The 22,961-nt window shown below is 43.1% G+C and overlaps 2 protein-coding genes across 6 annotated transcripts in view; both read right to left on the reverse strand.

Annotated features, from left to right (window-relative positions):
• FAM234A (family with sequence similarity 234 member A) overlaps positions 1–12,774 on the reverse strand; it is a 54,330-nt gene extending 41,556 nt beyond the window's left edge. Inside the window, exon 1 of the mRNA XM_073362711.1 lies at positions 12,684–12,774. The gene's annotated coding sequence lies outside the window, so the exon portion shown is untranslated. The remainder of the gene's footprint in view (positions 1–12,683) is intronic.
• Positions 12,775–17,211: 4,437 nt separating this feature from the next.
• Positions 17,212–22,961, reverse strand: part of LUC7L (LUC7 like) — a 36,821-nt gene continuing 31,071 nt past the window's right edge. For 4 of the 5 annotated variants that reach the window (XM_073362712.1, XM_073362714.1, XM_073362715.1 and 1 more), the window contains 2 exons: positions 22,182–22,352; positions 17,212–19,318 (listed from right to left, as the gene is read on the reverse strand). In XM_073362712.1, coding sequence (XP_073218813.1) covers positions 19,177–19,318; positions 22,182–22,352 — 313 coding nt within the window. In that variant the 3' untranslated portion in view covers positions 17,212–19,176. Of the gene's footprint in view, positions 19,319–20,754; positions 20,817–22,181; positions 22,353–22,961 lie in introns of all 5 variants that reach the window. The other variant, XM_073362713.1, reaches the window with a different exon arrangement.

Raw genomic sequence — 22,961 nt, forward strand, 5'->3', positions numbered from 1 at the left:
AAGGGAGTTGTGATACTAATCCAGAAGAGCCTAACTCTTCAATCTAGTCAGTCACGGTCAGATCCAGAGGGCAGGTACATAATAGCTGAAAGTATTTTCAATACTAAGAGATTAATTTGTGGGGAGTGTATATAATCCTAATGACGGGAACACACCCTTTATCACAGAAATAACTGACATTAATTTCCAACAGAGGTGATGGCCCAGTAGAGCTAGGAGGAGACTGGAATGATGTCATGGATGATATCAGAGACAAATCTGTGTTCCATGTGAAAATCTCAGGCCTGTGCAAACCATCCATTATCTCTACTGAAGTATACTGGACTAGTGAGTATTTGGAGACTGAAGCACCTTACAAAGCGTGACTACACATTTCTCCACAGTTCATGCCTCCTATTTCAAATTCAATTTGCTTATGAAATTTAAGGTGCTAGCTCCTGAATGTCTGGAGGCTCAAGTCAGTAATATCATCATCTCTGATCATGCTACCATTTCTCTTCACATAGATAGTGATCATAATGTTACAAGATCCTCAAGATGGAAGTTAAACACACGTCTACTTAGAGACCCTGAATTTATTCAGATGATTGAAACATCCATTACCAACTTCCTGAAGGAAAATACAAATACTGTCTCCTCTACTCCAACTCTATGGGAAGCACTGAAGGCTATATTAAGGGGAGAATGCATAAAAATTGCATCTGAAAAGAAAGCAATAAATTACTTAGTTCTTTAACAGAAGAGGCTGCTAACGCTTTGTCTACGCCGGCAAGATAAAACATTCCCTGAAAAACAACAGCTTTGTCTGAGGACAAGCACGGGAGTGAACAGTGCTTGGTTGGTAACGCCGCTCGTTGGGGGTGGAAGTTTTTTTTGTCTGCGGGAGAGCTCTCTCCCGCAGACAAACAGTGGCTACACTGTGCGCCATCTATACAGGCACAAGATCCAACTGTGAAGAAACTTGGTCGTTCATGACAGCTTGACAAATTGGCTCCAGGTACACTGAGTTCCTGATGTGCCTTTTTTCAGGAGGTGGGGTGGGGGGGTTTGCTATAATGCTCAGGAGTACTTATCTGTGAATATTAAAATATCGTGTTATTGTTAAAAGCGTACTCGTGATGTGTTTTCTTTGTCACTGTACTTTAATGTCTGTATGGATTTATTAAACTTTTGAAAAATAAAATTAAAAAAGATACAATTGTTAAAATTACTAAAGTACATTTTGTGACACAGTCTCCTTGCTCTATAATTCAAAAACTCCACAATATGCACTAGTTATGCAACTCCCGAGCATGCTCAAATAAATGTGTTAGTCTCTAAGGTGCCAAAAGTACTTCTTTTCTTTTTTCAGAGTAGCAGCCGTGTTAGTCTGTATCTGCAAAAAGAAAAGGAGGACTTGTGGCACCTTAGAGACTAACAAATTTATTTGAGCATAAGCTTTCATGAGCTACAGCTCACTTCATCAGTTGCATTCCTCCGATGAAGTGAGCTGTAGCTCACGAAAGCTTATGCTCAAATAAATTTGTTAGTCTCTAAGGTGCCACAAGTCCTCCTTTCCTTTTCTTTTTGCGGATCCAGACTAACACGGCTGCTACTCTGAAACCTGACAATGTGCACTGAGTCTCTCAGTCATTAATTTACAGAAATGAGGTCTGTGGCTATGTTAAATAAAATGGACTTATTTCACCCATTCTTGTCTTCAGAAATATGATCTTCCATTTCTATGAGATAATTCGCTCCCTCCCTCCCTCGAGAGCTTTCTCCAGAAATAACCTACTTCCTCTGGAATGAAAGTTTCTGTTTCCCTCTCTCCTACACTTTTATGCTGGAGACCCAGATAAAAGAAATCTCAGATATTTTATAGAACATTCAACGTGCTGCCACAGGGCCCAATCTTGTGAGATGCTGAGTGTTCTCAATTTCCATTGACAATTCAAAACCTCTCAGGATATAATCCCTATTCCTGTGGATTGTCTGTTCACATTAAAGACAACCACAGTGGACAAACCCCGTTAGCTGCCTGTTTCATCGTGAAGCGTACATCTGTTCTAGCACATGCAACTGCCCTTCCTGTAGGAAGTCAGCAGCCTTGTGCAGCATGCAGTTGTGTTCCTTTCAGAAAAAAAGTTTTCGTTTTTAAAAAGAATTAGTAAGAAGTTGTGATTTCGCCTCCCCCCAACACTGGTCATTTCTTAACATGTTAAAGATTTTTCTCCCTGTTAGGACCAAGTCTGCAAGTGTGAAGTTGTAAAAATTAAATTGAGTTTGGTTATCCATTTTAGGGAAGGGGAGCTCAAAGCCCCTACCCCCCCAATAAAATAGCCAATAAGAAACAGAGTGGCTTAATGAAAATGATTTTAAATGAAAAATAATTTATTTTAAACTGATATTTTGTATTTGATTTAAATTATAATAAGTTTCTCTTTTTAAAAATAAACTTGCTTAAAATGAAATCCGAGTTTAATACAAAATATGTTAAGGACTAAACTTACTCTCTCTTAAAACATTTAAATAAAAAATAAATATGCTCAATCCATGAGCATCTACCATGAACTCTAAGAGTTATAGGCTGCTTGTCTATATAAAGAAAGAATCGGGGGAAAAACGTCCAACTTTTGAGGTCAAACTTTATAAATAAGGCACAATAGGTCAGCTTAAGGGCCAGTGTAGCCATGCCCTAAGTAACTCATTTTCAAGAGGTTTAGGCAAGAAAGAATTTAAGCTCCAATAAGAAGCGACGGAAGCTCCCTAAAAGTGGGGGGCCCTTGGGCCACCCCTTCCCCTTGAGCCCCTCCCCCTGCACCACCCCTTCCCCTGGAACCTCCTGCTTACCCTTACAGCTACTAAAAAGTGATGGGGCCATGCCCTCTAGCCCCAGTCACTTTCACATGGGCATATTTAAAATTTTTCCCAGGCTGACTTGAAATAATCCATTTAATTCACTGATTACAATTAATCCCTCTGTTCCTTTAATAACTTATTTAGTTGTAAATGTTAAACACATTTTGATAAAAGAAGTTTGTGTATGCAAAACATTTAAGATGGTTTTGTTTAATAAAAATAAATTGTATATGTTGCTGTGTTTTATTAAATTCCATTTACCATCCCTAATGCAGCTGGACAAAATTTACAAGCAAAAAGTTAATTAGCTAGTAAATAAGCAATCTGAAAAGGAGAACTAGTGGCACCTTAGAGACTAACCAATTTATTTGAGCATAAGCTCTCGACAGCTCACGGAAGCTTATGCTCAAATAAATTGGTTAGTCTCTAAGGTGCCACTAGTCCTCCTTTTCTTTTTGCGAATACAGACTAACACGGCTGCTACTCTGAAACTGTAAATAAGCAATATATCATTCACTATTTTCTAACATACTAAAAATGTGCAATTAATAAGAATCTGAAAATATTAAGCTATAATTGCTTAAATCAAAGTAAACAGCATACCTCCCAAGTAGCAAAAAGATTATCAAATCTAGCGTAAAGGCTCTATTTAGCTGTAAATCAATGTTTTAATGATTATATTAACCAATGAGAATGCACCTTTCTCTAGGCAATCACTAAACTATAAATGGAAATGGTGATTACAATCAATTATTTAAATTGAGGCTTTCCACTTGGTGATTTAAATCAATGCACCCTGAATAGAATGTAACAAACCAGCCAGAAAAACAAGTTTTGAGTGCTAAACAACTGGGTTTTTTTCCCAGCAAGACAGAAAGCATTTGAAGGCAGTGGCTTACAAGGAAAGTGCCTCTTCAGCATTAATATTTTACACGGTTGTCTAAAAAGAATTAATTCAATCCAAAGAAAGAAAAAGGGTTAGAACACTTACTTCTTACTGTAGAGTCACAATTTTTAAAGAAAATGTGATAAATTGACTAATTAATGCTGACAAGCTGGGCAGGTGTTTAACATCTTGAATTCTAACACTGTGAGCTGGTTGTATGAACAATGCAATTTTTTACTGAACCCTCCCCATCACCCACTCCAAACTCCCTTGGCCAATACCGAATGGCTGAGGCCATGAGGCAGCAGAAAGCAGGGGACTACAGGAACTGTTCTGATTAGAAATCACAATCACAAGAGATATAGAATCATAGATTTTAAGGTCAGAAGGGACCATTATGATCGTCTAGTCTGACCTCCTGCACAACGCAGACCACAGAATCTCACCCACCAACTTGTCCTGTAACAAACCCCTAACTTATGTCTCAGCTATTGAAGTCCTCAAATCGTGGTTTAAAGACTTCAACATGCAGAGAATCCTCCAGCAAGTGACCCGTGTCCCCCGCTGCAGAGGAAGGCGTAAAACCCCGAGGGCCTCTGCCAATCTGCCCTGGAGGAAAATTCCTTCCCGACCCCAAATATGGCTATCAGCTAAACCCTGAACATGTGGGCAAGACTCACCAGCCAGACACCCAGGAAAGAATTCTCTGTAGTAACTCAGATCCCACCCCATCTAACATCCCATCACTGGCCATTGGGCATATCTACCGCTAATAGTCGAAGATCAATTAATTGCCAAAATTAAGCTATCCCATCATACCATCTCCTCCAAAAACTCATCAAGCTTAGTCTTGAAGCTAGATATGTCTTCTGCCCACACTGCTTCCCTTGGAAGGCTGTTCCAGAACTTCACTCTTCTGATGGTTAGAAACCTTTATCTAATTTCAAGTCTAAACTTCCTGATGGCCAATTTATATCCATTTGTTCTTGTGTCCACATTGGTACTGAGCTTAAATAATTCTTCTCCCTCTGTGGTATTTATCCCTCTGATATATTTATAGATAGCAATCATATCTCCTCTCAGCCTTCTTTTAGTTAGGCTAAACAAGCCAAACTCTTTGAGTCTCCTTTCATAAGACAGGTTTTCAATTCCTCGGATCATCCTAGTAGCCCTTCTCTGTACCTGTTCCAGTTTGAACTCATCTTTCTTAAACATGGGAGACCAGAACTGCACAAAATATTCCAGATGAGGTCTCACCAGTGCTTTGTATAACAGTACTAACACCTCCTTATCTCTACTGGAAATACCTCACCTGATGCATCCCAAGACCGCATTAGCTTTTTTCACGGCCATATCACATTGGCGGCTCATAGTCATCCTGTGATCAACCAATACTCTGAGGTCCTTCTTCTCCTCTGTTACTTCCAAGTGATGCGTTCCCAGTTTATAACAGAAATTCTTGTTATTAATCCCTAAATGCATGACCTTGCACTTTTCACTATTAAATTTCATCCTATTACTATTACTCCAGTTTACGAGGTCATCCAGATCTTCCTGTATGATATCCCGTTTACAAGGTCATCCAGATCTTCCTGTATGATATTCCTGTATGATACTTTCTCTGTATTGGCAATACCTCCCAGCTTTGTATCATCCACAGACTTTATTAGCACACTCCCACTTTTTGTGCCAAGGTCAGTAATAAAAAGATTAAATAAGATGGGTCCCAAAACCAATCCTTGAGGAACTCCACTAGTAACTTCCTTCCAGCCTGACAGTTCACCACTCAGTGTGACCCGCTGTAGTCTCCTCTTTAACCAGTTCCTTATCCACCTTTCAGTTTTCATATTGATCCCCATCTTTTCCAATTTAGCTAATAATTCTCCATGTGGAACTGTATCAATTGCCTTACTGAAATCGAGATAAATTAGATCCACTGTTTTCCCTTTGTCTAAAAAATCTGTTACCTTCTGAAAGAAGGAGATCAGGTTGGTTTGACACAATCTACCTTTTGTAAAGCCGTGTTGTATTTTGCCCCAATTACCATTGAGCTCAATGTCCTTAACTACTTTCTCCTTCAAAATTTTTTCCAAGACCTTGCATACTACAGATGTCAAACTAACGGGCCTGTTGTTACCCGGATCGCTTTTTTTACCTTTCTTAAAAATAGGAACTATGTTAGCAATTCTCCAGTCATATGGTACAACCCCTGAGTTTACAGATTGATTAAAAATTCTTGCTAATGGGCTTGCCAGTTCCTTTAATATTCTTGGATGAAGATTATCCGGGCCCTCCGATTTAGTCCTATTAAACTGTTTGAGTTCAGCTTCTAGCTCGGATGTGGTAATATCTATCTCCATATCCTCATTCCCATTTGTCGTCCTACCATTATCCCTAAGCTCCTCGTTAAAGACCGAGGCAAAGTATTTGTTTAGTTATTGGGCCATGCCTAGATTATTCTTAAGCTCCACTCAATCCTCAGTGTTTAGCGGTCCCACTTCTTCTTTCTTTGTTTTCTTCTTATTTATATGGCTATAGAACCTTTTACTATTGCTTTTAATTCCCTTTGCAAGGTTCAACTCTACATGGCTTTTGGCCTCTCTCACTTTATCTCTAAATGTTCTGACCTCAGTAAGGTAGTTTTCCTTGCTAATCCCTCCCATCTTCCACTCCTTGTAGGCTTTCTGCTTTTTCTTAATCACCTCTCTGAGATGCTTGCTCATCCAGCTTGGTCTACAACTCCTGCCTATGAATTTTTTCCCCTTTCTTGGGATGCAGGCTTCTGACAGTTTCTGCAACTTTGACTTGAATATTATAGAACCTCTCTCACAGAGGAGTAGTGACAATTTGGGAAAAGGAGAAAATCTTCATCTTTAACGTATGGAAGTTAAGCCCATGGAGATGAAAGTTTCCGGCACTGCAATGTTCCACCTTGCTCTGAACAGCCTTGTCAAGACGGACTTTAATTAAAAACAAAGGTAGCTGCATCCAATCTGATTCATACCAGCTAAACACAGCCCTCAGTTCCCTGTCAGTTGTCTAGTGTGGCCATCGGCCAGGCACAACATCGCCGATGTACCATCGCATCCTTTCCCTAGAACAGTGGTTCTCAAACTTTTTTTTTTGCTGACCACTTGAAAATTGCTGAGGGTCTTGGCGGACCACTTAATGATCTTTCCAAATGCTGTTTGCACCGTTAGCTAACTATTGTAAAGCACTTTGGATAAAAGCGCTATATAAAAAACCTTAATAATTAACTTTTTTTGTTCTACAAATAAAGCACACAACTCATATTTTAATATCAGTAGTCTTACCTTTCTAATGTGATGGATGTGCCCTCTCTCGCCGCCACAGCAGCCCCCAAGCTGGGGCTGGGAAGGGAGGGTGTCTCTCCCTCTCTCCCGCGCCACAGCAGCCCCCGACCTGGGGCTGGGAAGGAGTGGGGGTCTCTCCCCTGCCACAGCAGCCACAGAGCTGAGGCTGGGAAGGAGGGCCATCTCTCCCCAGCAGCCGCAGTCCTGGAACTGGGGAAAGTTGCCTCTCTCTCTCGTCACCGCAACCCTGCACGTCCAAAATTCCTCCCACCCCCTCTTCCACCTACTGCCTATTCCCCCACCTCACCTTAGATGTGCATCATCTCCAGGGTTCAGGCACCTAATTAGAGGAGCCATGCCTGTGCGACTCCACTAATTAGGTGGGTGGCCCTTCACTCTCTTGTGTGCGGCCGCCCACGTTCGCACCTTAGAGGGAACTATCCGCAGACCACCTGAATGAAGCTTGCGGACCACAGTTTGAGAACCTCTGCCCTAGAATCAAATCTACTCCCTTCTCCAGGTGTGCAGTGGGTACATTACACAAGTAACATTGTTACAAGGTGTGTTTCCTTGTATGCCGACAAATCCTTCCAATCTCATTATTCAAGCCATTTTTTAAAATGTAGGAACAAAAGTCATCGTTTTGGCCTTCTGTGCCGAAGATCTTAAGTGCACAAGGTTAAAAAACAAGCTGCCACAATTTGTATTAAACATTAGCTGCACTGGCTTGATGGAATTAAATGAACTATTCTTGGCTCCAAAGTCAATAAAACAGAGCTTCCAGAGTGTGCAGCTAAGAACAATTTATGTAAATCATTGCTTCATATGAGGGGAAAAACAAGCTGCTAACACACATCACTGCACTAATGGCACCTTTCCACAAGCACTGAAAAGCCCAGGCCTGGCTGTCATTATGCAGTCCTTTAAACCAACGGACAAAAGGGGACTCATTGGCCCTGTGGATTACTGCCACAGCCTTTTGCCAATGTTAGGATTCCGCTAGCAAGCTCTCTCTAGCCAATAATGCACATTTGAGTAAATACAAAAAAATATATAAAATTACAAAATTCAACACAATACTCAAGAGATCTGGAACAGCAGGGAACACTGCAGGTCAGCACTGCAGTACAAAAGCAAAGCTATAGTATAAACAGGTCCTGAATTTCTATAGTGCCCTAAAAAAACTACACTCAGTGTTACGGTTGCAAGCGATGCACTCAAAAGCCAACAAATGACAATGTGGATGTTGCCTGTGCCACCTTTATTCTATCTCCATGTGTATGCATGTCAATCTACACTAGTTACATCAACATGTACTACTTTTCCATAGAACCCCTGCATCAGACAGTAATGCAGAGGTGAAGAAGGCGCTTACACACCACAATCTCTATTTACCAAAATTAAAGCAACTTTCCTCTGTGGAAATTAAATATTTGTAATGTTTTAAAAATCAATTAAAAAAAACATAAAAGTGTTATTCTTATCCTCACTATTTAACAAGGGCACTCCACCTTGTTGGGAATGGGCAACAAGGGATGGATCATTTGATGATTACCTGTTCTGTTCATTCCCTCTGGGGCACCTGGCATTGGCCACTATCAGAAGACAGGATACTGGGCTAGATGGACCTTTGGTCTGATCCAGTATGGCCGTTCTTATGAGGTAGGGTGGCTCTTCTTTCCTTGCATTCCCATAAATGGAAAAACTAAGTCTAAAATGTTTGTCTGAAATCATGTTTTTCAACAGTGAAATGTAGCAGGTTTGGTTACTTCAGTATGTGCCTCAGAGCACATAGCAAACTAATGTAAGAATTTCATTGCCTGTCACTGAACTGGAGTTACTTTTGGCAGGGAACTCAAGTGTTGAACTTGTACATCATACACCAGTTTAATGTGAGAGGAGTATTGCATACATTTGAAACTACCTGGGCAATGTTGAGGAGACTGAATTATATTAATCAAGTTGAAATTTGGCAAGGAGCTTTGGGCTAACACCTTCACTCATGTGAAAAGTTTTAGACCTCAGTTTTGGATGTCATACAGAAAGATACCTCCAGTGGTAGCGCACTCTGTCAGCCCCTGCAGAGGAACTGGTAGAGTACCTGGAGATAAAAAGAATGAATAAGTGCAGCTTGAAGTTCTGTTAGCTGTATAGAGTACCGCGTTCCATATATCAAGCCAAAAAAAAAACAAAAACCTCAGTTAGTTTTGTATGGTTAGAGGATATCTTTGAAAGTAATTCTTGTGAGTTGAACTATATTAAAGATAAGTGAGCAATGCCAACTGTTAGAAATTCCTGAAATGAAAACAGTAATGTCTTGGGGCCTGATTCCACGGAACGTTCACCTGACATCTGGGTGGAGGCAGAGTGTGCTTGTGATGTACAAACACTGAACCCAGGTTTATTCACTTCTGATTTATTATAAGTTGACCGTAAACGTTAGAGATCAAAAAGGCATCCGTAAGTGCATATCCAAATTCATTGGGTCACCCCACAGAGTGTTATCTTAAGATTTTATAATGCTTTGCTTTAGGGAGTGTGTTTTCATGGGAGCATTAAGTTTACAGAAAATGTTAGCAGCAGCCTTGTAGGTTCCATGCCAGTTCAGTCTGAGATAAAGGGTCAACAGTTGATTTCTGAACAACAGGGGAAGAATAGAAGAACCTGGGGTGTATAGTTACTTCTAATGAAACTTTGCAGCTTTCACATTTTTCTAGTAAGTGCTCAAAAGTCAGAAAATGCCAAAGTTAAGGTTACATATACTTTAACTTTACACACACAACTATAACCTCTGTCCCTTGCGTATACATTGTGTAGTTCATAATGGCACAGCGATACTTTTTCCCGCCAGATCACTGCATCTTTCTGTGTACATGTTGGATGGTGTTCAATAACTGAGGGTAGGGGTCATGATAAGCTCTCTATTATTCTGGGTGAATCCTTTTACAGGTACAGCAATATAAATCCAGAGTAACTCCATTCTATTTATCTCTTGATCTTAGTACTTATGTGGCCCCCATTATCATAGTGTGTATCACAATATTTTAGTGTGTTTATCCTCAGAACACATCTGTGATGTTGGGAAATACTTACCATTTATTTCTATTACGATAGTAACTAGGAGTCCTAGTCATGAATCAGGACCGCACTGTGCTAGGTGCTGTATAAACAGAATAAAAAGACCTTTCCTGCTCCCAAGGGGTTTACACTTAAATTGTAAGACAAGAGACAACAGCTATAGACAGATGGGGGACCACAAGAAAACAATGAGACAATACCATTCAGAATGATAGACAGTGGTCTCAGCATATCAGCAACCTAACCGTTATCAAGTTTATTGTAGATATCATGGCAAAGAAGAGTGTCGAGGAGGGATTTGAGGTGGATACTGTGGGAGCTTTGTGGATGTTTACAGGGGCATAAGCATGGACCTGAGGCACAGAGAGGCTCAGTGACTCACCTAAGGTCACAGATAATCTCTGACTGAGTAAGGTATTGAATTGGGATCTGCCAAGTCCCAGGTTAGTGCCCTAAGCCCTGGGACCTTAATTTATGTCAATGGGTACATCTACACGACAAGCAGAAACCTACAGCAGCAGGTCTCAGAGCCAGATCTACAGACTAGGGCTCATGCTACAGCGTTAAAAATAGCTGTGTAAACTTTGGAGCTTGGGCTACAGCTTAGACTCTGAAGTCTAGGGAGGGGGGCAGGCTTCAGAGCCTAAGCTCCAACCTGAGCGCATACATCTATACAGCTAGTCTGTATGCCCAGCCCCTGAGGCTCAGTGCTTTGTGGATTTCTGTCTGCCGTGTAGGCATACCCAGCGTGACTGAGATGTAAATATGGGCTTCAGTATGCAAGTTGTAAGGTCACAGAGAACATAAGAATGGCCATACTGAGTCAGACCAAAGGCCCATCTAGTCCAGTATTCTGTCTTCCAGTGGCAGGTGCTTCAGAAGGAATGAACAGAACAGGTAATCATCAAATGATCCATTGCCCATTCCTTGTCAAACAGAAACTAGGGCCACCATCCCTGCCAACTTGGCTAATAGCTGTTGATGGACCTATCTTCCATGAACTTATTTAGTTTTTTTTTTTTAACCTTGTTATAGACTTGGCCTTCACAACATCTTCTGCAAAAAAGAGTTCCAGAGGCTGACTGCGTTGTGTGAAGAAATACTTCCTTTTGTTTGTTTTTGTTTTGTCTCCTTAACTCAAGTTATGAATAATCTGTTCCTGCAATTTGTAGCCAGATGAGCAAAATGGCTGGGGAGGATGGGAAGAGGGCTTGTCTACACACAAACTGGCAATGAAATTAGCTAGAGTGTTTTTAATTAGACTCTTTTGTTATTTATGGAAAGTCTGTAACCAGACACTCTTATTGCAAATTAAACAGGTTTATTTCAATTTAGTTCAGACAATTTAAACTGAACTAAAATAAACCATTCTTAATCTGAGCATCAGTGCCCAGAGCTGCAGGGAGACAGATAGGAGCAATTAAAGACGATTCATGTATTTTAGCCAGGCAAGCAATCACATGTTCAGGCAGGAGAGGCATATAGACAACCCGAGCATTACAAAGTGCATTACAAACTGCTGAAGCCTGGTGATGGGTGTCTGTGGCCACTTTCCAGAGGGCCCCAAAGAACCAGCTATCCACTGCAGTCCCGCCACTCCCCAGCATACGGGGCACTGTGGGTGCTGCCCCTCCCCACCAAGCCCCATACTGGTAAATTTCATGCCTTCAGGGGCCCTGGTGGCTGGGAAGGACCCTGCATGGGAGGGTCACCAAAAGGGGCCAAGCCCCATACAGGGGAGGCATGGGACCACCCCCCAAAAAAGTTGTAGAGAATGGTGGAATAGCACTGTCCACTCCCCTACACACACAGTCATAATTACCAGTCATTACAGGTACAAGCTGTAAGGGGTGCGGCACTGCTCCCCATACATACAGGAACTCTCCAGTACAAGCTGTAGGGGGTGCGGCTAGCCCTAAACTATCCCCACACACAGGGATCCCCCCCAAGTGCAAACTAGCCCTGCACCCCCCGGCACAGGGACCCCGCAGTACAGGCTATGGGGCTAGTCCTGCACAAACACACACACTCCCCCACACAGGGATCCCCCAGTACAGCCTGTGCAGGGGTGGCACTAGTCCTGTACCCCAGCAAATACAGGGAACCCCCTCAGTACAGCCCGTGAGGGGGTAGGGGAAGTCCAGCACCCCACCACACACACAGGGACCCCCCAGTACAGCCTGTGGGTGGGGGCTAGCGCTAGCCCTACAACCACCCCCCTGTACACAGGGACGGCCCCAGTACAGACTATATGGGGGTGTGGCTAATCCTGCAACCCCCCCCCCCCGGACTCCCCAGTAGAGGCTGTGGGGGTGGGGCTAGCCCTGCAACACCACTTCCCCCGTGCACAGGGACCCCCTCCAATACAGCCTATGGGGGTGGGGCTAGTCCTACACCTCCCAGTACAGGCTGTGGGGCTAGCGCTAGCCCTGCAACCTCGCACACAGGGATTCCCAGTACAGCCTGTGGGGGCGGGGCTAGCTCTGACCCCCTCACGCAGGCAGGGCCCTGCCGCAGGGTGGGGGTCCCGTATCCCCCCCGCGCACGCGCGCGCGCACACTCACCCTTCGCGGCTTGCCAGCCGGCCTCCCATCAGCTCAGGCTCCCCTCTTGGCTCCGCCCCGGGGCGTGTCTCCGCCGGAAGGGGTGGGGCTCCGCAAGCATCACATCTAACACCGCCCCGCTATGGGCATGACGCCATTTCCGATCCTGGTCCTCTCAGGTTCTCTGTCCCCGGAGTTGGGCGTCTGAGATGTGCGCCTGCGCGAGACCGGAGTGCCCAGGTGCTCGGCAGCCAGCTGGAGCCCCGCGTGCGAGCGTAGGGCCCTCTAGGGGCGGGCTCGGACCAGGGCAGCACCCCGAGGTCCGCAGGAAGCGGCCGCTCCTCCAGCCCTGGGGCCTGGGGCAGCTGGTGCCGGGGAGTTCCGCAGGCTAAGCGCACTCTGGTTAAACATAGCCCGAATTTCATCAGCTGCAGTAGGGTTGCCAAGCCTCCAGGATTGGCCTGGAGTCTCCAGGAATTAAAATGATGTCATGTGATGAAATCTCCAGGAGTACCTCCAGCCAAGACTGGCAACGCTCATCTGCAAGCTCCTTGGGCCCTGGTGGTGCCTGAATAGGAGCCTGATTAGCGTCGGCACGTCCAGCGCCCGGCCCAGAGGGGAACAGCTGGGGCAGGCACCACAAAGCAGCAGCAACGGGGGTCAGCCCCAGCTGCAGTGGAAGTCGAAGTGTGTTTTTCCCATCTGTGACCATCTGCCACTTGGTCTAAGAAACCTCTGCCCGGGGCTGCAGAACTCTTGGCCCCAGATTACTAGGAGTTTAGGAAGCAGGAATAATTTTGTGAGTGTCTCCGCAGGGCAGAGAACATGCAGCACGGTGCTGCGAGAGAACTGGCCAGGAGTGCAGCACTGACCGCATACCACCCTCTTCCTGCTACTGGGTTGTGATTATTTTAAGGGCAGCAAGTCAAACCAGAACCCCTTCAAACCAATATTTTTACTTAAAGCAGAACTAAAGCTTATGGTTAAAATATTTTTTTAAGCTCACTAGTTTAAAAAAATGACTGCTCTTATTTGCATTATAAAACAAGAAAGAGATTGAGGAGCAACACCTCTAAGAATAACTAATTTTACATAAAGAAAAGGAGTACTTATGGCACCTTAGAGACTAACCAATTTATTTGAGCATAAGCTTTCGTGAGCTACAGCTCACTTCATCAGATGCATCCGATGAGGTGAGCTGTAGCTCATGAAAGCTTATGCTCAAATAAATTGGTTAGTCTCTAAGGTGCCACAAGTACTCCCTTTTCCTTTTGCGAATACAGACTAACAGGGCTGTTACTCTGAGACCTGATTTTACATATTCAAAGTTGTTGCTGTATATAGAATCACTCCAAGGCACACATGTAGTATTACAGTAATGGAGCAAACATGGTGAAAACAGTGAAGTTAATGAGGACCAGGAAATTGAAGAATAAGCACAACAAACTCAAAGGGGGGCGGGGGAGGAACGACAGAATTTACTCTTCAGGGAAGCTGCTCAAAAAGATACAGACCAAGACTGAATTGATTTGATTCATGTGGCTGAAGAAGCTAGACTTAGGAGGAAATAGATGTAACACTGCAAGGAGTACACTATTCTGCCCACACACTTGCAACTTGCCGTTGAAGAAATGTGCAATCTCTGCCATAACTTGTAAAGCTTGAGATCTAAAAAATAAACAAAATAATATTGGTAATCATTAGATAGGGATAGATAAGACAGAAAACATATTGCCTCTATATAAATCCATGGTTCACTCACATCTTGAATACTGCATGCAGATGTGGTCGCCCCATCTCAAAAAAAAACATGCTGGAATTGGAAAAGGTTGCCCTTTTCTGAACAAAAATGATTCAGGGTATGGAACAGCTTCCCTATGAGGAGAGATTTAAAAGACTGGGACTTTTTAGTTGGAAAAGAGACTAAAGGGGGATATGATAGAGGTCTATAAAATCATGACTGGTGTAGAGAAAGTAAATAAGGAAGCATTTATTCCTTCTCATAAGACAAGAACTAGGAGTCACCAAATGAAATTAATAGGCAGCAGGTTTAAAACAAGCAAAAGAAAGTATTTCTTCACACAACGCAGAGTCAACCTTTGGAACTCTTTGCCAGAGGATGTTGTGAAGGCCAAGATAAACAGGGTTCAAAAAAAGAACAAGATTATCCTCTATGAATTTGACCTATCAATGGCTATTAGCAAGGATGGGCAGGAATGGTGTCCCTAGCCTCTGTTTGCCAGAAGTTGGGAATGGGTGACAAGGGATGGATCACTTAATGATTATCTGCTCTGTTCATTCCTTCTGGGGCACCTAGCATTGGCCACTATTGGAAGACAGGATATTGAGGTAGATGGACCTTTGGTCTGACCCACAATCCAATATGAATTGAACATGGTTGATTTTTATGATACGGCGTTAAAATGCAAACTGGAAACATCAAGTCTCTTCTCTTTTTACTGTCTTCAGTGAAAAAACAAGAACAAACCTGTTTTGAAAATTGTATCTTCTCTCATGTATGTACCTTGATATCAACTCCTACTGTCAGAGGAGGACAAAACCAAGGCAACATTTAATTTACCCAAAAGGTGGACAAAAATGGAAATGTTTCATTTGTTCATTTCTCTTGCTCATGGAGCACAGAGTGCCCACTTCACATCACCTTTTCCAGACAGCCTGGTCTCTTGCCAACATTGCAATAATGATGTCATTGAATCAATGTCGGACACATTTGAAATTGAAATATCAAATGATGATTTGAAAAACTTCTTAAAGCTCATGAAAATCTCCAAAAAGGAAGAGCTATCTGGACGAAGGAAAGTGCAAAAAAGGATTGGGACAGTTCTTGGTTCATTTACGGCTAAGCTATTTCTCAATAAGAAAAACAAACATATTAAACTACTGGGGACATCATAAAAATGGCATGTCCAAGCTGTATCAATTGGCACAAATTGTACTGGCAGTTCCAGCAACACGAGTGAGTGCTGAAAGACTGTTTTAAGCTTCAATGTATCCTTTCACTGCAGAGATCCAATATAAGAGAGCAAACATTTGCAGTATTGGTGGAGTCATGTTGGTGTTGGGATACAAGAGACACACACATAATATCATTTATTGGACCAACTTCTGTTAAAGAGACAAGCTTTCGAGCGTCATTCTGTCAACATCCTTCTTGAATTGTGGGCATCACAACTGGACACATTTCACTAGGGGCTTGTGTAGCCGAACACTTAGTTTTCGGCAAGCTGGGTTGTAAATCTAGCCTGCTCTGCACTATCTGCACGGACTCTGCAACTCCGCCCTAGAAGTCCTGTTGTCACTATAATATATACTGCTTTGAATGGGAGTAAATAAGAGCACACTAGGGAACTCTGAGTGCACAGCTGCCAGGTCCACAGGGACAGTTAATGTACAGCTGGCTAGTGCAAGTTAGTTTGCAGCAAGCTGGCGTGCATATCTAAGTGCATAGACAGAGCTTAAGTTAAAATGCCCTATCTGAGAAAGGGGCAGTGGCATGCACAAGATGAAATAAGTCTCTAAATTCTAGTCCCAGGCTAGATAGTACCTGAAAGCTTAAAGGCAGGCCAGATCAGTCACAGCTGAAGATCAATTCCTCAACTACCAGCTCCCCCGCATGATAGGTGGTGACCTGGATATTTAGGTTGGTATCTTATGTATTAACCCCCTCAGCAGTAGTCATCACATGCGCGGAGCTGAGAGGATAAGAGAAGGAAAGTGGAAGTGCAGCTATTCACACTGGCCAGGAGAACAGTATGCAAGTCATAGCATTGACACTCACCTCAGCGTTTCTAGCAGAATCCTTGCTCACTGTATTTGAAAGCTGCAGTATTGCACGGATTTGCTAGTTTCAACCACAGTGTCACACCATATACACATGCCAAGCTAGTTAGTAAGGAAAAGTATCAGCATTACTTCATTTGCTTAGTAAAACATTTGAAGTGCCAACAGTTCCCTCCTTTTATTTATAGGTAAAGTATGGTGAATACACTGGCACTGAAACTTCAACATAATACTGATCAGCATGTGCTGCAGAAAGGCACAGTAACAGCCCTTTTGGATAGGGTGACAGCAACAGGTAGGTACAGAGACAGGAACCAGCTCTGGCCAATGCAATAAAGAATTGCCCTGAATTGCAATTCACAGAGACTCTACGCATTGAGCACTCACTCCAGCAGGTGGCAGTAGCTCAGCATTTGGAAATGCACCGTAAAGGAAGCTGCACCCATTCCTATGCAACAGCTTGTTTTCAATCTTACAATTTTCCAAACATTTAAATATAAAAGCAGCAATGGTTTGCATACACAAGAGGCATTGCATTCCCCATGACGTAGAGCAGGACTGCTGCCAGTGCTGGTCTCTAGAGTGATTATGAAACGATTTTTCCAAAATTTACAGTGACCAAGTAATTTGCAGAATTTACTGGTCAGGTCAATGGCTTTGGGATCCATTAAAAGGGACCATGTCAGTGCAACATCAGCAGGGTGCAGATACTAGACTAGTATACAAAAGCCAGAGTACCACTCCAAGCCACAAACATAAATCTTTAATGTGAGTAAGACTGGCAAGAGAACAGCATATTTTACTTACATTTTTATACTTAGACCAAAACTCCTCATAAGCAAAGGTGCTATAAAAAACAAAACGCTCCAACATGATAAACCGCAACATACAACAAATCAATGCATGGTGGGTTCCTTTCTAACACTCCATTACACTTGTGTGATCAGCTTTAGACTTTTATTTGTTATTAGATCCTTTGTGTTCCTAGAAAGGAAATAAGCTGGGCCAGGCCCTGCTCTCAGCAACATGTACACCCCTGCCATTGGCTTCAACAGGAGCTGCAGGTGTAACTGAAGACAAGAGTTGAGCCCAGCATATCAATCAACTGCCAACCTGTGTGATGTTTGCTCATCACAGATTAAATTTATTCTAATGATGACCTTGTAAATAAGAGCCCTGAAAAGCAGGAGCTCACCGATTGCAATACACAGAGATTACAAAACAATAATTAAAATGCAATATTAGTTGTAAAACAAAAAGGAACTAGATTCCCCCAATACCTAAACATGCATCTAGAAGACTAACACACCAAGAACAACTCCTGCACCTCTGCAAAAAAACCAAAAAAACAAAACAACCCACTCCCCCGCAAATTAAAGGAAATTGAAGAGTTAAGTGAATTATCAGAGGCTCAGCAAGGAAAAAATGGCTGGAAAACCCGAACACGCTGGCCACACTAATGCAATAGTATTTACAAATACCTTAAGTTTCCACTACAGGAAAATGGTAAGATTTAACTGTGTTAATTTCAGATACCTGCCTTACCTAATTAATCAGTAGGCTGAGAAGTCAAAACTGGACAGCAGTGGCTGGAGTTGCATTACTTTAGTTCATGATTCTGCACATACTAACTACTTCAGCTAAGTTATTCTGTGGGAAGTCTCACAATAGCGCAATCCTTGTGATCACCACTGTGGCTGGCACAGCGAACTCAGAGGAAGTTTTTCCTCCCTAATTTTAAAATACATTTAGTTACAGATATTTCATTCTTCCCACACTGTTATAGTCCAGGTTCCTTTCACCTCAGTTGTAAGCACCAATGAGATAAGTCAGTTCAATGTAAATTTATATACACAGAAACCAGACCAAGGGCCCACCCTTATTAGGCAACCTCCTGTCTTAAGAGGCCACACCACAAGGTACCGTCACATGTACAAAGTACAATTCTGCTCCACCCTGATTGGAAGGCTACCTCCATTAAGCATGACTGAACTCGGTTACAGAGATCAATCCAGATATTGTGTTTCACTTGAACACAGGATTTTTATAGTAGGTATGTGTAATTACTACTAGGGATAGGCCCAAGCATATCTCGGTATTGTGCCCCAGGTACTTTGGTCATCATCATGAAGATGAAATGGGGTTGTTTAAGAGGGAAATTAGGGGCTAGTTTTGTTTGTCCTAAATTAGCTGGAATACCAAGATGTTTCTCAAACACTGGAACACAAAATGAGTTGCTAAGCACTTAAAAAAAAAGTGAGAAAAACCTTACATTCCTCCGAATGTGCACAAACCAAAGGAAAAATGTGAACTGAGGTAGCACCAGTGCTACTGATGATCTCAAACTCCAAGTGTGTGAAGGGACAAGTGGACATTCCAAAAGGGCATAAGTGTTACAAATGATGCAGCAGGTTACGTTTCCAACCACAGCACTAGCTCTAACTGCTGCATTCCTTGGGTCATGCCAATCAACACATATGTAAATCACTGACCTGCGTTGAAGTCAATTCATCGATTTATTTATTCCTACTAAAACAAAATCCTGGTAAACAGTAAGTAACTCTGTATCTCTACAAACTCACAGCTATATGCCAAATAATAAAAATTCAAAACTACAAAAGATGAGTTGTGTTCAGTAAATATAAATGGGAAATTTAGGCTTTTCGTAGAATGTTTATCAGACTATTTACAGTGCAATACAGATCATTTGAGTTCAGATCTCGCCAGCTTCTCTCTCTTCCGATCTCTTGGAACGAGATTTGCCATTTGTGCTCTCATGCCGTCTTTCAGAAGAGCTCTTCTCTTTCCTCTCTCTGTCTCGTGACTTTTCTCTTGAAGATCGGTCTCTAGAGGATCTGAAGTACAAACCAAACCACTGTAAAATTTTGCATCTAAAAGCATTCATGAATGTGCACTTGATGGCAAAGAGCTGTTCCTATCAGGAAATAAAGTATGTCCCAGGAGGCACATGCATATATAATGCTATGTCAGGACTACAAGTCACCAGTAGTGAACTGAAAGACCAGACAGTCTCTCGGTGACCTTTGTGTAACAGCGTCACCATCATCTGACTGGTTTGTGGAAGTCAAGGAACATTTCTCAGTGGTAAGAGAAATATGCAGGCTCTAAGTATCAGGGGGTAGCCGTCTTAGTCTGTATCCACAAAAACAACAAGGAGTCCGGTGGCACCTTAAAGACGAACAGATTTATTTGAGCATAAGCTTTTGTGGGTAAAAACCCCACTTCTTCAGATGTAGGCTTTGTCACTCTCCCCTTAAATAGCTTGACACTAGAGACTCTTTAGGGTGTTGCCTACTGGACAACAGTAGAAGTGTATATGGTTCCTCTCACTTCAGCTCTATTTCTGTTTCTCTTACAGCACTTTTGGGGATACTGTGAGACAGTGGCTTCCTGCCTAGAATGCTCCTTTACATTAAATTGACTCTCCTCCTTGGGCTCAAATGTTTGTATAGTCCTGGGCTTTTGGTACTTTGCCTCTTGAGAACTGTCAGTTTTGCCAGCATCCTCTGTTCAAAGCACAGCTGTAATTTTGGACTCATGGACCACTCTGCTAGCACAAATTATCATAAGATAGCTAGGACTTTAATCAAGGCTTCACTTCTTCAGCCTAGGCCGAATTAAGTAAACTAGCATTTTAGGCCCAATCTTCCAGTAGTGACCTAAGCTAAGAGTCAACTAGTCATCGAGCACCCTTCAAGAGGTGCTATTCCCATCAGGTTCCTTACACCATCAGGTTCAGAGGGCATGGGAAGCATTTTATTCTAGAGCTCCCATGGTATAAAAACATTTCCTTTGCAGCCACAAAAGGTTGGCATAGGGTTTTATTTACATGCAAGCTTCAATTACTCTGGAAGGTAAGGTTGAGACACTATATCAAATGCTGTCATAACACGCAGATATATCTCAGCCACCATTTTGTCTTCATCTCTACGATGGTCATTCAGCCCCCAGAACAAGCTAGCCTGTTTGAGAAGGTGTATTCTTTAGCCCATCCCCTCAATGGTGTCTCTTGCCCATAATTCCATTAGTTTCCAGATGTTTGGAGAGCTCTGCTTTGCTATGGAACAGTAATTGTCAGGCTCACTAATTCCTTTTTAGAATATGGGATTGCCACCGGCTTTTCGCCAATCTTCTGGAACCTCCCCAGTTCATGAGTTTTCAGAAATGCCTGTCTCTGGAACAATAAGTTTGTTAGCCAATTCTTATGGGGCACATGTTATCCAAGGGGGCTAGTTTGTATATGTTGAAGTTTTCCGAAGTATTCCCTTACCTGCTCTTTAGCAATAGTTATTAGAGGGTCTTCCTCACTTCCTAATTGTCCAAACTTCTTTTCTTTATTTTTCATGTTCAAGACAGATTTAAAAAAGGACTTTAGTATCTCAGCCATTTGTGAGAGTCAACATTATTTTCACCCCCCTTATTTATTAACAGGCCTCCTTTCTCTCTGTTGCTTCTTTCCCTCCCCCTTCACATATCTGTAAAACCCCTTCTTATTCCCCTTAGCTCCTGGGCTAGCAGTCGCACAAGCACAGTGTGTGCATAATGTGTTGTATATCATCTGCATTTTACTCAGGTGGGTTCAAGAAGGGGATGCCGTACTAAACACGGCTTCCTCAAGGATGTCCAGAGTACCGTTAGAGCATGCTATGGCTGACTTCAGCAAAGAGCTTGGCGACATGCGTGCACACACACGATCAGCTTTTAGATCCCTGGCTTTTGGACTTACAAGTGCTGCAAGGGAGCATGCTCGTCCCTTGAGGTGCAGAGCATTTAATATTACTCTTTGATGCCTGCTCCCACCCTTCCACTAACCCAGGGACTGTTTTAGGGTCCAGCTCCCGAAGAGACACATCAAGCTCTTCTGTAATATGGGACCGTGAGGGAAGAAATGAGTAAAGGGAAAATGCCATAACTCCTGCAGTACCCTTGCCCTCCCAAAACATGGGAATTCCTAGGGAACTGTCCATCCCTCCTGCCAGAACATGCCAGAGACCGATCAAGATGTAGTCCAGGCTCCAGCAAACAATATACCCCATTCCCAATGACAACCCACCAAAAAAGAACATGTGTCTGAGACCCCCCTTCAATGCTGAGAGGATATAGACCCATACCAGGAGGCAGCTGTGCAAGCAGTAGCCAGCCCATGGCATGCTGATGCCCAACATCCCTCTTGTACTTTGCTTTTAACAGGCCAAGAGGGAAGTTCCAGATTCGCCCCAGCAGGCTCTTTGGCCTTTTTCTATAGAGGCGTGAGTGAGGGAAAGGTTTCCCTAGCAGCAGGCCCTCATATTGTGATTTAAAAAGGAAAACAAAGGTTCTCCTTTAGACACACATCTCTAAGTTGCGATTCTATTAAACCAGTCATGCCTCAACTTGCTTCCTGGCACCATCATCTGCAGATGACCATGGGGAAGAACTTCACAGGCTTGGGGGTTAATCACAGTTCTCACAGAGCAGTGGTTTTCAACCTGGGGGCCTGCAGACTATGTCTAAGTTTTCCAAAGGAGTCTGCACCTCCATTTGAAATTTTTTAGGGGTCTGCAAATGAAAAAAGGTTGAAAGCCACTGTCCTACATGCTTTAGTTCCTAACTTTCAGGTTTGCCCTGCTCCCCCGCGAGGAAAGGCCATTCACAACATCAAAGACTTCCACAGAAGGGCCTCCCTGATAGTGGTGCTTTGTGAAGGGGAGTACATACTTGTGTTTTGAACTCCTGTCTCTGGAACCACGGCGGTGACCTCTGCTGTGGCTGCGTGAGCGGCTCCGATGGCGTCTGTGTCTGTCTCGCTCTCGGGACCTGGAGCGGGACTTTCGTTTCTCGCGGGAAGCGGATCGTGAGCGCCTTCGTCTCCTGTCCCGAGATCGTGATCTGAGAGAACACAAGCTGTTTCAAACCCCAAGATTCTGTACACATGAGACACCTCCCTGCCAATACAGTCAAGACAGGGTCATTCCAAAGTAATAGTGCATCTAAAGAGACAGCAGCAGCCAACTTCAGTTGTGCTTCACTATACATCCTTCCTAACGTAGAAGGCAGCCCAACCCAGGGAGCACACACCATCCTGCGATGGAGGGCAATCAACAAGAACCCAAAGCTGGTAAAATCCATACAGGAAACCAGCTGGCAACCCCAACACCCATTCAAACACATGCTGATATAGCGCACAGCTACAGTGCGGCAGTCAGAAATGGGATCCACACATCAAAGGAAGAGAAGCTGAGGAATAAATGGCTATGGGAAGTGCCATGCAAGATCTTTAGAAGGACTGCAAATGAACTCTTTCCTATGAAAATGCTGCACTTTAAAAAGTAAACTCATTTCACTCTGTCCTAAAACAAGCAGCAAAGGGTACCAATATATTTTTAAAGAAGTGGGGAGAAAGGTTAAATGATCACAGAGTTGTCCCTGGCACAGCATGCCATTGTACTGGATGTGCCAGGGACATCTGGCATCCATCTACAGTTGCCGGAATCCCAA

The sequence above is a fragment of the Lepidochelys kempii genome, chromosome 10, assembly GCF_965140285.1.
Source record: "Lepidochelys kempii isolate rLepKem1 chromosome 10, rLepKem1.hap1, whole genome shotgun sequence".
Classification (NCBI taxonomy): Eukaryota; Metazoa; Chordata; order Testudines; family Cheloniidae; genus Lepidochelys; species Lepidochelys kempii.